At 36.6% G+C, this 16,010-nt stretch overlaps 1 protein-coding gene across 1 annotated transcript in view; it reads left to right on the top strand.

Moving 5' to 3' along the window:
- TRDN (triadin) overlaps positions 1-16,010 on the top strand; it is a 224,527-nt gene that overhangs the window by 179,982 nt on the left and 28,535 nt on the right. The window contains exons 32-37 of the mRNA XM_063153340.1: positions 5,771-5,797; positions 6,881-6,928; positions 11,323-11,367; positions 12,090-12,107; positions 13,722-13,769; positions 14,647-14,667. Of these exons, the coding sequence (XP_063009410.1) occupies positions 5,771-5,797; positions 6,881-6,928; positions 11,323-11,367; positions 12,090-12,107; positions 13,722-13,769; positions 14,647-14,667 (207 nt within the window). The remainder of the gene's footprint in view (positions 1-5,770; positions 5,798-6,880; positions 6,929-11,322; positions 11,368-12,089; positions 12,108-13,721; positions 13,770-14,646; positions 14,668-16,010) is intronic.

The following is a 16,010-nucleotide window of genomic DNA, read 5'->3' as shown; positions in this document are numbered from 1 at the left end:
TCACCAATAACAGGCATTATGACTGAAGATTGAATTATAACAAATATTAACATCAGCAAGAGGTGCTACATTTGGTTCCAGTTTTTTATAGAGTGGTGAACATTTTTTGCATAAACTAACGTCTATATTCTGAAAAATCATTCTAACATCCTATAAACTTCAGTCTGCCTGATTTCACTCAGTTGCCCTTTAAGAGTCAATAATTCATGTTGCAATAAAGACATCCCAAGCTCCACTGTGTTTTGCCTTAGCTATATGCAAATGTAAAACTGATATTTCTAAAAGTGAAAGCTTGTTAGCATACTCTCCCTCATCTGTATGTTCCCATTCCAAGTTTCAGGGAACAGCACATGAAAACGTCAGAAGCTGAGGATGATATTGAGAGGAAGCTCTTCAGGTCTTTCAGCACACGTGCCTAAAGATGAAATGCATTAATGCAGCAGATGTACCTCATCTACATTTGACTGAAATTTTATTCTTTCCAGCTCTGTTGATGGAAGATTTGTCCTCCTGGGATAGTAGGACTTATACTACTTTAAAGATATTAGTTTTCAGTGCCATCATGCAAGATTGCTGTTTCAACAACTTACATTTCCCAGAGCATTTCTATTGTTTAAGTGACAAACTGGGAAAGAGAGAAAGATTGGGATCATTACTAATGATTCCTAAAGGCATGCATCTCAGATTGAAGCTGAAGCAATTCATCTTATTAAAAGTCATTTAAAAATGTTGGAAATGTCTCTACTTCTTTGCTACTTCTATTATATTTACACCATGATAAAGTTTCTCCCTTCCCTCCTCTCTATTACTTTTTGTTTTTCCCTGTTATATAATGTACTCTTGAACTGCTATTTAAAAACAAAGTCTTAAAAAACAAGTTGTTCTAGACAACGTCAACAAAATCCTCCAAAACCAAAAGTCAGCTCATTTTCCAATATGCAGCCCTGAGGTATAAAACAAACCAAACAGCAAGGACACAAACACGACAGCTCTAGGAAAGCAGATAGATATCTTGGGCTAGGCTGCTCTGGTAAAGAAAACAAAGCAGAAAGAACTGTGAGAGCAGCCTGACAGCTTTTTTTAATGGAAAGCAGCAATAGGAAGATGAGTTTGTTGCAAATGAATACCATTTAGGGTCTAATATCAATGGTTAAGTATTCATGATAATGGAAAACCATGGCATTTTAGGAGGGTTTGTCTCAACAACTTATCCTATTACTATACTTCAGCCGCTGCTGTTAGAGTGATCCATGGAAATCTGTGGAGATGCACAGAGTCAGAGGAGCATTCCTAGACCAAGACACCAAGCTCTCCACTTCCCTACAAATATTCCAGACAGTCTTAATCACTTAGCATTTCATACTTGTCATTTTAATGTGGTATAATACTTCCTTAATGTTTAGAAGCCTGGAAAAATATCCTGGAAAATACTAGGTTTAAAGCAAACCAGAAATTAAAAATGGATGTTGAAGGGAATTAAGACATCCTGTGAGGACAAGGCTCTTGCAGCATGCAGGGTATTTTAATCATATACCAGCTTCCCCTATTTGTGTCACCACCACAAACTTCTTGCTTGCTTTATTTTGACTCGGCCACAGGGTAACTCTTGGTCATACTCTGTCAAGGGAATTTTTTAATGTAGAGCAGAGATCAGGATGAGCACAAGCCATTCTCATTTTAGGAATGCTGCTGCAGCTAATCTGGTTTTTGAGCCACATTTTTAGACATATGCTCAGTAGACTGGCTTTGCAACACAGTCTGCCTGCTCCTCATCTAGCCAGAAGAACTTGAGTAAGACATAGGCAGATATGACAGATCAGGTCTGCTGATCTAAAAAATTTATGCAAACATTTGACTTCTCCTTTGAATGGCAAAGAGTACAGACAACAACTTCACAAATTTAGGGAACTGCTCCTTAACAGAGTGGTAAGTCCTAATAATCCCCGTTTTTCTGAATTTATTTTCTGAGACATATAAGGAATGTATTTTATTCTGTTTGACTTTGTTATAATACAGTTGCGCTACAGTTTGAAAAACTTTGACCTAACTAGACCAAAACTGTCTTATTTAAATTATGCACAATGATGTGGTCTCTTTAGATCTTGAAACTTAAATTTGGAAGGAAAATTGCCCACTAATTTGTCCAAAGGACAAATAGTTCGTTGGTCTGTAATTCAGGGAGAACGAACTCATATTAAGTAGGGAAAACAAATTTTGGCTTTGTCATGATGCATAAACTGGAAAGTATGCATTTCAAATTTTGATAATTATATTAGAAGATTCCTGTTGATCTTGATCTCTCTCTTGGCCTGTAATGTCATTACAGATTAACATGGTGTACTGTGTAGTCATGCAATGTCCAGTCCAAAACATGATAAACAATCTCTGTGCCATCTTTAAAGGGAAATAAACCAGGCTCTTACTTTGTCTAATGGAAAGTAAATTCCTTATTTATAATACACCTGTAACAATCTAATTGAAAATAATTTTTCCCAGCTACAGCGTGTGTTATTATTTTGGTTTTCTTAACTAAAAAAAGTACTACTGACATTGCTTTTATTTCCTGCACAACATATTCTTTTCTTACAGAATGTGCACACTCACAAAGGTATTTGCTATCTGACTGGCAAATACCTGTTATCCAGATGGAAAATAGACATTATAATCAAAAAGCACATTCTGCTTTTAGCTTTACCAATTTATGGTTCAATAAAATGCAGGATTTCATTTCTGAACCTGTATCAGAATCTAATTTACAAAAATATGCCATATATAATTAATACCCTTTGTGGCCTTCAGAATTGCAGGCAAGTAAAAAAAAATTGAAGTGAAAAACAGCAAGATATCTATGAAGTCAATTTTCCAAGTTTAATTTAAAATGGCAGGAAAGACATTGCAAATTTTTGCTGGGAGTAGAACCATATAATTTCATTGATCCATTCTTATGTAGCTTCAAATACTTCATCAAAAATCCAACTGCTTTCATTTTATTCAAATCTGACCTCCTCTAGTACAATTTAAGTGTTAAACAAATGAAGATAAAACACTTACTTAGGACTGAATTTTCTGCCATTATGAACAATAAGTACTTTTTTACCCAGTAGGTAGTCCTGTTAGCTAATGACGTCAGAACAACCATTTGAAATGAGACAAAGATTTGATTTAGCCCAAAACCCTCTCGCCATGAGTGGCCAAAACGAAAAATGCTTGTTTGCACTTCCAGTGCAAGATACTACATGAAGTGGGTGAGATTCCCAGAGGTGCATAACACAACCTTTAATTTCTCACCCTTTAGGCGAAATTACATATATTATTACACACTTTGCAGAGTCTGACCTGGACTATCATTTTGCCATTTTCACTAAGTAGAATAAAAATCAAGGTACCCATGCTATAGATAATTGCGATACTATAAAACTGAATCGAATGGTGTTGGGATTTCATTTTTCAGCTCTCTGCTTAGTCTATATGTCATTTGAGTTGCATTTTTTAATGAGATCATGACACACAAGAAGGATAATATTTTTATTGAATTGACTGAAATAACAGTTAGCAAAACAGAAAGGTTTATTTTTATGGCCCAAATACCATTTCAAAATTTCGCCTCGATGTTTCATTTTGGCCTTTTTATAGAAAAACTATAGATATTTTTTAGAATAACCAACACTCTAGAGACTTAACTTTAGAATATCTTCATTATTTCATCAAAATATCTGGTAGAAATATCCCTGAGTGTTATGCCAGAAATAAGGAAGCTGGAGTTTTAGGCAAAGCATAGATAGCAGTAATCTCAGTCTTCAGTCTGTCTTGATGCCCACATTATACAAATTAGTCTAATTAATGCTTCCACAGAAAAGATGGAAAAGGACAACGGAGATACTTTCACAAACTTCAAGCACCAGACTTTAGCTGAGTTCCTGTTGTTTTAAACATTCTCTGTGGCTGATATTTACCAGCATAAAAGGGGAAATAACTGTATTGGCTTCACTGGAAAGTTAAGGAGTAATGGTTTTGTTTTGATTTTAGTCAGATATTAGAAAAGGATGTTATTACAAAAGTTTGCTTGTAAAATTTGCTAAGCAGCATCAGTAGAGAGTATTTAAATTAACACTGTTCATATGTGGCCTAGCTCTAATTATTATGGGTGATTACTGGAAGAGTTACATGGCACAATATTCTGTATTTGTTATGTAAGTCATTACACTAGCTACTGGTATAATGTTCAGATTTGGGTTAAATATTTGCTTTGAAATTCCTTTTTGAAAATTTAAATTCATATTTCCTGAACATATCTCACTATGTCTTTTGACACAATAAAAATTTAATTTCCTCTACAAATTTCTGATATATTTCGTGGAAACTCAATTGCAATAGTATTTGCCTCAGCTTATGATGCTTGGGGAACTACATTTTGGTAGGTTTTGCAGTGTTAAATGAGCCTAAATTTACAAAAATTTACTTACACACATAAAAATAATGAATGTGGCTTTGTCCATATTTTTTTTTCTTTTGAACTCCTGTTTCTGATTTCTCAGTTTGCAGCAAGCATATACACTTACTTTGTATCTTTACTCTTTATTACCCAGAAAAATGTTCTAGTTTTTTTTCACTTTTACCATCTCCAGTTGCTGTCTCCTTAAATGCCCAACAACTTGGATTAGAGACTGGATATAAAATGGGAGTTGATTTTATACTCCAGGGGAAACAAGTGAAACAGAAACCCACATGCACAGCAGTTTTTGTACCAAGCAGGAGCTGGGGAGCTCAGGAGCTCAGTGAATCACGGCCTGGGAGCTCACAGCAGCAATTTTATTGCTTGTGCTGCTGGGGCTGCAAAGGCAGCTCATCCCCTGCCCTGCTGCATCTCTCAGTGGGATTACTCTCTCTCACACACAGCAGACATGCAGGTGGTAGAGCCTTTTTTCTCTCAAAAACAACAGCTATGTAGCAAAAGTCAAGAAGAAAAATCCGGCTGGAGGGCTGGGTCTTGACATTTTGCTTCCTTCTGCAGAACCAATAATGGCATTGGGTACAGCTGCCAAACTCTCATTTCTTTACCTGAGAAATATTGTCTTAACATCCATGGAAAGTATTCATTTGGTTTTCAGTTTTATCTCCTCTGGGATTTTTTTTTCTGGAAAAATGCAGAAAATGAAATGGCACAAAGTTTAGAAGTCACAGCACTGAAATCCTTTGGATTAGAAGTGGTCTCATGAAGTTAATGAACATTTTCAAATGTCTTTCTGCTTCTTGGAGTATCACTGAAGCCATCTGAAATTCATTGCCCTCATAGAGCAGGTGCAATTGTCAGGGTCTGTCATCTTTAAACTGCCCTAGGTGTTGTTTCCTCACTCAAGCTAAAATTCATTTTCTGTCTTTGTCTGGTGGAGACCTTATGGTCTGAATTTGCCCTGTCTCTTAGTGGGCACTAAATAAGGTAAGCACCTTGCTTAGCCAGGTAGTTTCCCTAGGTTTGGTGTATGATCAGCATTTAGAGAGGGTGACTCAGCCCTCAGAAGAGGTGCAGAGCCTTCCAGGGATGTTTGTACCAAATTTTGGCTAAATGAGGAATTCACGGTGCCTGTGTTCCTTAGCTAAGTGTCCCATTTATGCATTTGGGGTGGACAGTGTAGGAGACACAAAGTAAGTGCTGCACACTTCAATAGATTTCACTGAAATTTTATATGTCTAAAATGTCACTAAGAAATGAAGTAAATTCTGCATCACAGCTACAAAATTATTAAAATATGCCTTTTTTGTTTACTTCTAGCTACCTCAGAGAACACGCATGAACACAGTAAGTACCAAGGCAATATAGAACATGTTATTATAATTTTCAGAAGGAAGGTATTTTCTTATTTGTACAAAATTTTTGCAGCCTAAGCTGGAATTCATCAACGCAAACTCACACAATATTTTGACTTATGACACTGGTTTTCAATGACTCGCTCTGCTAATGCAGGACCAGGTGTGTTTCACAGGTTCCAGTTTGCATGGAAACCCTTTTCCAATTCAGCAGAGACCCACCTATGCCTTTTGTCTCCATGGCAGCTTCGCACTGGGAAACAATCAAGGGGGCCACAGATGGGGAAGGATCTCTGCAATTCTCTTGCCAAGTCTCTGGCCCAAGTTTTAGAGATTTATTTCTTGGTATGCTGCAATGCTCACCTGCTGCACAGCTTAGACTTCGGAGCTACAAATCAGAATTAAACATACTTTTAACGTGCCTCTGAAATATTTTCTGTATCATAATGTTGGGATCTGGATAGCACGCTGTTTTTAAATAGCACAAAATTGCATACACGTTTATGATAATACAGAATAATATCCTTTATTATTAGTGCCTCATAGTATATTTATGGGATTCCCATACTAGCTAACGTGAAGAAAATTAGCTGTAGTCCAGCCAAATCCAGGACAAAGAGAAACATGAGAAGCTTTTTTGTCTTTTCCTTTATGAAGAATACTGAACACTTATTTGTCATTCTTTACAAGAAAATCCCACTTTTGTTTTAATAAAATCTGCCATCATTTCTATATTAAACATAAAGGAGGAATTTTCTATACAGAAGATCAGTGATAGCAATCACAATTAGTACTAGAAGCAATTCATAATTTTATAAATTCTATTATATTTCTAAAAATCCACAGAAAATAATTAAACCACATTAAAAAGTTTAAAAAGACTTTTAATTATTTTAATTTTATAGGAAAAAAATAGCTCAACATCTTTTCTTGAGAAATATAGTTATCAATTCTTCTCAAGTCTAGTGGGAATATGTAGTGCAAAGTCATCTTTTTAAACCATAATGGGAATCTTTTCTTTTTAAAATCTTCTAAAAACTAAAAAGCCTTCTAATATAGGGGTTCTTATTTTCAGAGCATGAACGTGCTAAACGTGAAAAAGCTGTCTCTCAGAGCAAGCCAGGTAGGTTTGGTGAAGGAACCTCCCCTTACACCCAGCTCCACTTAATCAGGATATGTGTGATCTGCAAAACACAGACACTTCCTTGAGCTGGGCACAGGTGTTTTGCTTCGTGCCACTGGGTTTTTTCAGTGTCTTGGAGAGGAACAAATATGAGGGTGACATTTAACTAAAAGGATTCATCTGTCACAGTTTTTGACTGTTCTTGTGGTTTTTCTCACTGGTGTAGTAAAAAGCACGAGCAAAACCCATTTCCCAGAATGTGAGGAAGGAGTGCTTTAATGCCCTGCACTACATCAAAGAGGTGCACTGGGAATTAACCCTTCTCAACCCTTTCAGTAAATTAGTTATCACATTAAGTGAGTGTGGGCCCCCCAAAAAAGAGAAGCTGCAGTCTCATTGAGTACACACTCTGCAGTAGAGTCAGCCTCCAGCTCCTGAATCTCAAAAGTAACAGGAGCTGAACTAAGAATAGCAATACTAATCCTGGGCTGATTGTGCACTTGGGTAAGCTGTTAGTAATGCCTGGCTGCTGTGAGCAGGACAAAGTGTCCCCCTTTCAAACCAGGGTTCTGTTCTAATCATGTTTTTTGAGGAAGAAGGCCCTAAAGGATCCACAGCTGTGTCTGGTGTGAATTAACAAGACTAAGAGGGTAACCTCACAGAAAACTCAGCTACTGATGATTAGCTTGCATCACTCCTGAGTGGTTTTCCAGTCCCACTCCAGAAGCAGTGGGGACTAGAAAGCAAGTATCCACATCCCATTGACCTTTGCTGGAAGTGCTGCTGTTTGAATTCACATTGAAATGAAGTGCTCGTGAATAAGTGATCAAATAAAACATTTAAACCTTATGTGTTCAATGATAAGTAAGGAGGCTTTATTTCATTAATTTTTCCCTATTTTTTAAGAAACAAACTTCTCCTATGTATTTAGTACTTTTCTCATTCATTTTTCTAGTGTACAATAAGTTGTAAGTTAAATATTTTCATAGACAATTTCAGGTTTCTGGAAGCCTTGAGGATCTGATTTAGTGAACATGTATTGGTTTTGAATCAATAGGGAAAAAATATTTCCCCTTCTTTCAAGGACACATAGGCCAACCTTTTTATTTAACTCATTGATCACTTTTTGTGTATTAACAGCTAGTAGAATGTTTCAGGCATTAGGTGAATTCAGCCAAAGCAGGAACAAGGAATCCAAGCTTGGTGGCCACAGTGGCAGCCAGAAAGTGAGCTGCCTGGAGGGATGGCATGACCACTCACCTTTCCTGCTAAATGAAATCAGTCCTGCTGCACAATTAGCCCAATCTCATCCACATAGCTGCAGGAAAATAAATTTCCTTGGTAGGGCATTCTCAAACATCAGAGCCCTGTGTCACAAACCAGTGTATTGGACTGATTTGGATTTTACTCTCGCATGCTACAGCACACTCCAGACCCCAAGCCCTTGGTATTTAGGTGCTTGAAGGGAAAATAAATAGGAAAATGCTTGCTAAATTTCCTTTAGCATAAAATCTCTATTCTCGGATGATAAATGGTTGCTTTGGAGAACAGTGGCTGTTTTGAGTTTCACTTGATGACTGGAAGTATTAATCTGCAGGCACTGGTGGTAATAGTGCTTCTGCCTGCTGTGTGCCAAGGAGCGCTCTTGAGTTAACAGCTTGAATTATAAAAGCTTCATTCTGAACAAAACAGTGGCCTTCTTTTTCACCTTGATTCAGTGCAGCTTCAAGCCATTTCTCTTATGCCTCCTGCCATCAGACTTAGAAGTATCAAATGACTGAAATACTATAGAATTTCAGAAAATATATTGATCCCATAGGGAAAAGTTTAAATTAGAGTGTTTTGTGTATATCAGTGGAGGCAAGTAAAGCAAGGGAATCCATTCCTGATGTAATTCTGCTGAAACTGCCTGCAATATGCAGAGAAATGTTTACAGCCTTATTTTTTCCATTTAAATTAGGTACATCAGGGAAAAAATTAATATTAATGCTTGTAGTGCTGCAAAACTGGAGCCCTGCAGAGCAAATAAATTCTCTTCAATGAAAGATTTCAGAACTTTAAACTTTGGGCTTACTCAAAATCAGTATTTTTTTAATATTCACAACATTTATATTTTTACTCTCTGTAGCTTTATGGAGTCCTCAAAATTGTTTAATTTTTTATTTGGGAGACTTCCCATGAGATGGTAAAAAAAAGGATACAGGAAAATTTAGAACTATTACTTCTGTTCTTGGCAAAATAATATCTATTGTCCTCATCATATGTTTTTCTCTGCTTTTCCTCATACTGAATGTGGTGAACAGATCGATTTTATGAAGCTTCCTGATGTCTCAAAGTGTATTCCCTTCTAAGATAGCTCTCCTTAAGTCTGGATATTCTACTCCTTCAGTTTCCCTTCTGGCTACAACCAGTGGCTGGAAACTCAGAGAAAAAGCAAGCAGCCACAAGAGTTACTGTGTTTATTCCCATATGAATGCATATCCACAGGCCTGTCCATGTTTCAAGAGAAATTCATTCTGAAAAGAAACACTGTCCCTACTTTCAAATCAATCAGATGTGCCGTCTGCTCACAAACTTACTTATTTCCTTACTTATTTCCTCACAGACTTGTTATCCCAGAGTTACAAAGCAAATATTGCCATACATTCTCAACAGAATTTGGAAAGGAAAAATATATTATTTCATGCTCAAAAGTGTCAGGATAAAATCCAAAGAAAGAGAACCCCTTTTATTTTTACTTGTCATTAATCCAGGGCATGTTACAAGACCATTATTTAAAGGCAGCATACCAGGTTTTCTTCTGTATTGTCACATAGAAAGCTTAATGTTCCAATCTAAATTAGTGAAATAGATTGCTATATATTAAAGCTCCTATAACAGCAGAAAAAAGGACACTTTCAATAAGTTGCATCTTCAAGCTGCTGGTTGTGCTATAAAACATTTCTAGCTCTACAGACAATCATAATATGGAGGTGAGATTTTTAATTCATGGCTTTCATAAGAAACTGACTGTAACAATAGCTGAGTAAGGGCAATAATAGTGCCCTAAATTTAATACAAATCAAGAGAAATTAAATTGACACATACCAGAAAACAAATGAAAAGCATAGAAATGCAGAGCTATGTTTACTTACCAAATAATAGAAAATATTAGTAACCAGATAGCTTTATCCCTCCCTATATTTGACCCCATCAGTACTGATTTCCTTCCAGAAATAGACCAAACAAGCAAGAGAAGGGGACCAAGAGATGTCTGCCCAACCTGATCTCCACAGAGTCATTGTCATCCTTGATCTGATGCCTTCCAGAGGTCTTAGTGGAAAGGAAGGCAGTGGAAAGAGGCAGTGGCTGCAAACTGCTTTCAGCAAGAGGAATGGCAAATATAGTCTGACTGTGTCTTAAGCATATTTAAGAAGAATTTAGGAATGTATATGATTGTTGAAAGGTAGAGTTTAGGAGGGGAGCTTGAATTCAATTATGGGAAAAGACACAAAATGGTGTTAAGCTATAAAAGGATGAGGTAGGGTGAATTTGAAATCAACCACACGGGGCAGAGCAGAAATCTGAACATAAATATCTCAGTTTCCGCCTGACTGGGGCTTTGGGAAGGTAAAACAAATCCCACTTGATCAGAAAGTGTAATCCCACCAAGTTATGTGGAGAAGAGGAAGTTCAGGTCCAGTGGCCGATGTTGACATGGGTCTACATCATCTGAGAATTGTGCTGAGCAAATCCACAGGCAGCTCAAGAGCACGTGGGCTTGGGCAGCTTCTCCCATGAGACTAGAGAAGTTCAAGGCTGCTCCTGTGACAGATGTCCAGATAGGCTGAGGTAGGTTTCTCCAGTAGTGGGTGGTATGAACTGGCATTTCAGACTGTCCCATGTGTCCCTCTGTGACCTGTTATGTGCTTGGACATCCCCATACCTTTTTCCATCTTCAGAGTGTAGACACGTGAATACCTCCACCCATGTTTGTAGTTAGTCTTTAAAGTTCTAGAAGATATTTAGAAGTTCTTAGTGTTGTTTAATACCAAGCTGTTGGACTCAGACGTTCAGGAAGGTGCTGTTGACAAAGGTGCAATGGATGCAGGAATAGGATGGCTTCCACCTGAGTGCCTGCCTGAAAGATGCTGAAGGGTATGCAGCTGCTTTCTGGCAGCTGAGACATTAGGCCCAGTAATTTACTTTTTCCATGAACATGATCTCACCATGCAGTCAGAACTCATAATGCCTGCATGCTGTTTTACACTGCTATAATGGGATAGTGATGGTGAAGACATGCATTTATTTTATCATTGTGAACAATATGCATAATATCACCTATAGAAATATATTTCCAATTATATGAACCTGTGCTAACACATTGTGATTTTAATGCTTCTTTCATGATACAGAGGAGAAAATGAAACAACAAAAGACAACTCCCACTGAGAAGTCAGGTAAGAATAAGTGATTCTCCCCTGACTGATGGAGGGGGAGGGGGGTACTAAACACTATTCAGCACTCATCTAGTGTAGTATATTTGCATTGCAATATTTTTCACAGTGTTTTGAAATATGTAACTGATCACAAAGAAAAACCAGCAGAGTGCAAATTGCAGCTTCTCTTCTATTAAAAATTGTCTTTCCAATGATGAAGACAGGTCAAGGTCTTTCAGCTCCTTAGCTGCTTGTTCCAGCCTGTCATTAGCCAGAGCTGGGCTAATGAAGTGAGGTCTAGCTGTAAATCAGACCTCTGAAAGGATCCCAAATATGGGGATAAATCACCAGATGGATTAGGACTTTGGATCAGTGCTATGGAGAAAATGTTTTTGGGACTAAACTCTAAATGTTTGGGTCATATGTGTGATTAAGAGAGTATAGTTTTTTAATGTAATGTCGACAGGAAAAAAAAGTCAAGTAACAATGAGTGTTCTAGAAGCTGTGAAGTGTCAGACAAGGAATTAGAACATTCTCATCATCACTAGCAGTCAACACTAAGCTGTCTGAACTTTAGGGGTTTGAATGCTGTGCATGCCTGCACAAGTAGGGGAAGCTAAGAACAAGTGAGAACTGACTCCAATAAAATGCTTGAATGTTAAAAAGAAAGGGGGAAAAAAGAGTTTATTTTTTCTTCTTTAAGTATCTAACTATTACAACTTTATCTCTTTTATCTTCTGCAGCCCAGGCAAAGCCAGCAAGTATGTTATTCTTACCTTAATTAGAAAAATTTCTGTAAAATTGTTGGATACATGTATCTTTTTTTTACTTTTACATAAGAAAGCATGCCCTTGGCAATTTCTAGTTTTGCTTAAAATTATAGTGTCTTTATCACCATGTCTCCCGTTCCTTTCATTTAATATACTGTCTTGTCATTACTATTTAAAAGCCCATTTGACATAACCAATTGCTTCAGTGCAGGAGTGAATTCATTCCACGCTTCCCCTATCAAAAGTCCCATCAACAAAAATTCATATAGTAGTTAAAGTCTTTTAAAAACCACTATTAAAATTTACCTGGCTTGAATGAATGCTCCTGCTAAGTTAAAGAAAAAAGATAAATTAATAATAACTGCATCCTGAGTTCTCAGTCTAAAAGGATTCAAGACAGTCAGCACCTTAACTTACCGCACAGCCTGCTTATTGATTGTCTACACTTTTCACAACTTCAGAATGCAGATTCAACTGCAATAATAATAATTTAAGCTGTCAATTAATGGCCCAAATAATTAAATTATCAAAAAAGTCCAGATGTTGGAAACGAATCACTCTTCACTGAACCAATTTTTCATTCATGCTTCATAAAAGCGTTTCCCATTTGAAATTCCTTATGATGTCTTCATCTCAGCATTTCTCAACTTGTCTGCCCACCTGAAATCACAGCTACCAGGAGTTCAATTATTCATCTGAGTAGCAGAAAGGCTGAGGCATATTGCCCTTTTTTCAGAGGCCATTCACACTTTCAGCACTTTCCAATTTACAGTATGCTTTTGGGTCCTCATTTCTCAAAAGGAAAAGTGATGCACAGTCCTTGAGCTGCGGGAACTTCACCTGGAAACAAGGCCAGGAGAGCTGTCCATTGATTCCACAGCCATAAAATGCAGTTTCCACTGTATAGCTGCTACTGTGCTATGAGATCTGTGTGGTGGGGTTTTTCCTAAGTCTGACTTTTGTTTGTTAGACCTATTTGAAAAAAAAAAAAAAAAATCTGCTTCAACTTTTCTATTTCCAGCAACATAACATAAATTGTAATTTTTTCAGTAGTAATTATGAAGTTGAAGGATGGGAGGAGGGGTAGGGAAACAGGCATGTGGAGATGAGATGCATTTTCCACGCCTAAATATAATTTCTTCATATGTAATCTTATGTGTCCAAGACTTTGGGAATTCTGCTCAAGTATATCTGAATCAAGAACAAAGGATGAGTGAATGGTTGCTGAGTTTACTCTGCACTCTCCTTTCTAATAATAAAAATTAAAAATGGATAAAAATTACATTTAAGAAATTACAGAAGACCCTACTAACATATTTCTTCCTTAAGACACATGCATGACTCTTAGTAGATTAATAATAATATTTGTGAAGCTTTGTGCAGTACTAATGAACTTTGCTATTTTGTGGCAGATCCCTCAGTGGATAATCGTTTAATAACCATTCATTTGTGGGCTTCTTTTTCAAAATAACAGCATGAAGCAAGAGAAGGGGAAAGTTTAATCCTGAAAAAAATACATGCAATTCTTCTAACCAAAAAAAAAAAGTGCAAAATGTAACTGAGAAACATTATGGCAATTTTGTTATGCTGTTGTTTTTTGTTTAGAGCATGAAGCAATCAGACATGAAAAAGATGTTCCCCTTACAAAACCAGGTAAGCACTCCTGCATTTTATTTTGCATATTTGTTTTGAAAATGTTATTTAAAGAAATAGTGGAAATACAATTGCATATGACCAATGTCAAAACCATTGTCCTGTGATCTATTTTGATACATAGAATGGCCCTGACATGCCATACCACAAACTAAATAGCACAGTACATACTTGTAATGCTGGTTGTCATTTTAAGATATAGATATATGTACATATCAAAGGTCAAATTTCTGCCTCCGTAATTCCATTGATGTCAAAGGCATACGTCAGCAAAGAATTTGAACTGCTGTCTGAAACTGCTTACTTTAAATTGTTCCATTTTTCTTATTATTTGGGGGGATCTGCCTTTCATTTGGACTTCAGAAAACAGTTAACCTCCCAGGAAAAACAATACTTAAATTTTCATCCATTGCAGGTATTATATGATATAGTATTTAGATCTTGATCTGGCACCATCCATAATCTGTGGTAAATGTCTCTGATATCACAGCTCATGCACAATTGCACTTGCACATGACAGAGCAAAATTGATGCTGGTACAGGAAGGAGCATTGTTCAGTTTCACTGTGGACTGTCATCATGGGTTTAAAAAATGTCTGCTCCATGCTTCTTCATGAGAGGAAATAAGTGAATAATTAAAATTTTCATTGTTAATATTAGTCATCCTTTACTCTAGCAAAACAATTTCAGTCCGTAAATGAGAACACCCCTACTAATATCATTCATTATTAGATTGTTGTTAATTGCTGTGAGATTAGTAAAAATGTGTTTTGATACAAGGAAACACCTAGAATAAATAAAGCCATTCTCTGCCATAACAATATTATGCCAAACCTGACTGTTTTGACCATTTTTCTTTCCTCTTTTTACTTCCCAGTCAAACCGAAAAACACTGCAAGTATGTGTAATGACTTATTTCTTATGGAATATAAACCTTCTTTTCAGATGCATGTTCTCTAAATTTGCATTTTTGCAATTTTCTCATGTTAGATAATGCTATTTTCTTGCCTATTCTTACAGATACTCTTGTATTCTGTCTGCTTGCTGACAGCCAAACACAACAAAATCAAGCACATTTATAATGCAATATTGTGCAGATGCAAGATTCAAACTGTGTTTGCAATTTTTGCTCCCTAGAAAATAATGTAAATTACACTGGTAACAAAACTGATATTCTAGTGGGTTTAGATGAGTGTAGATGTATAATTTATATCTATGCAAATATACTGTTTATTGAAAACAAGAAAATAGCATGTAGCCTAACTGAATTAGACAACCTTTTCCTTAATTCTTTTACCATTTGGAAATTACTTACATCATTAATTCACTAAGCACGTTGTTGGCCTTTTTCCAATGAAAGCTTTTTTTAATAAAAAAACCTAAATTAAATTAAAGAAGAGAAAGAAATATTTCCAATTTAGATTAGTTTTAAGGAGGATTCAAGAGGAACTTGTCACATTGCAAAAACTTCCACCGAAGTCATGGGATAATGTCCTTTTTAAGGTTGTTTTTAAGGAAGGCTTCTGAACAGATGAAGACTGGGATCTATGCCTATTGTGGCACATTACATACTGAAAAGCATGATCAGACAAGAGTCAGAAGGACAGTGTTTGTACTGCGTGCTTTGAATTGTGAAAATGCTGAAGTGTGGACCTTCACAGAGGAATTTAGCACAGGATCTGTGGGGGCTTTTTGGTGCTGTGCCTGGCATTTCAAGACCAAACCACATGTTATTCTGGTGGAAAGTAAGCTGACGACAAGGCAAAGCAAATTCACTTTAACTTTCCAGACCAGTCACCTGAGCTAGGTGCTTAAAGTTAGAGAGGATGAATCCTGCTCTGAAATACCTTTAGGAAAACTGAATTATTCTGAAACCCAGATGTAAAGTGGAAGTGTGAGCACAAGGTATCAAGGTATCTGAAATGTGCTTACACTGAAGGATCTCCTTCAGCCCTGAACTGCAATGTTCCATTTTTTAGTGATTATTGCAAAATTATTACTTTCTGGGAAGTTATCCATGGGCTTATTTCCATTTTTGCCAGTATTTTAAGAAAAGTTTGCTCTATTTGATTCTATTATCCACTTTTGCTCAGTCTTGGTTTCTCTGGATCTGTTTACTGACACATAATGTCTTCTGCAGTGATTTATCTGAGAGATCCAGTGATGGCACTCACTACTGTTAGAGGCTCATCACAGATTTAAGTGATTAATTCCTTATGCTTTCATCATAAACATCACTGT

The sequence above is a fragment of the Melospiza melodia genome, chromosome 3, assembly GCF_035770615.1.
Source record: "Melospiza melodia melodia isolate bMelMel2 chromosome 3, bMelMel2.pri, whole genome shotgun sequence".
NCBI classification, from domain to species: domain Eukaryota; kingdom Metazoa; phylum Chordata; class Aves; order Passeriformes; family Passerellidae; genus Melospiza; species Melospiza melodia.
Note: the sequence above shows the minus strand (reverse complement) of the source record. Positions and strands in the feature narration are given on the sequence as shown.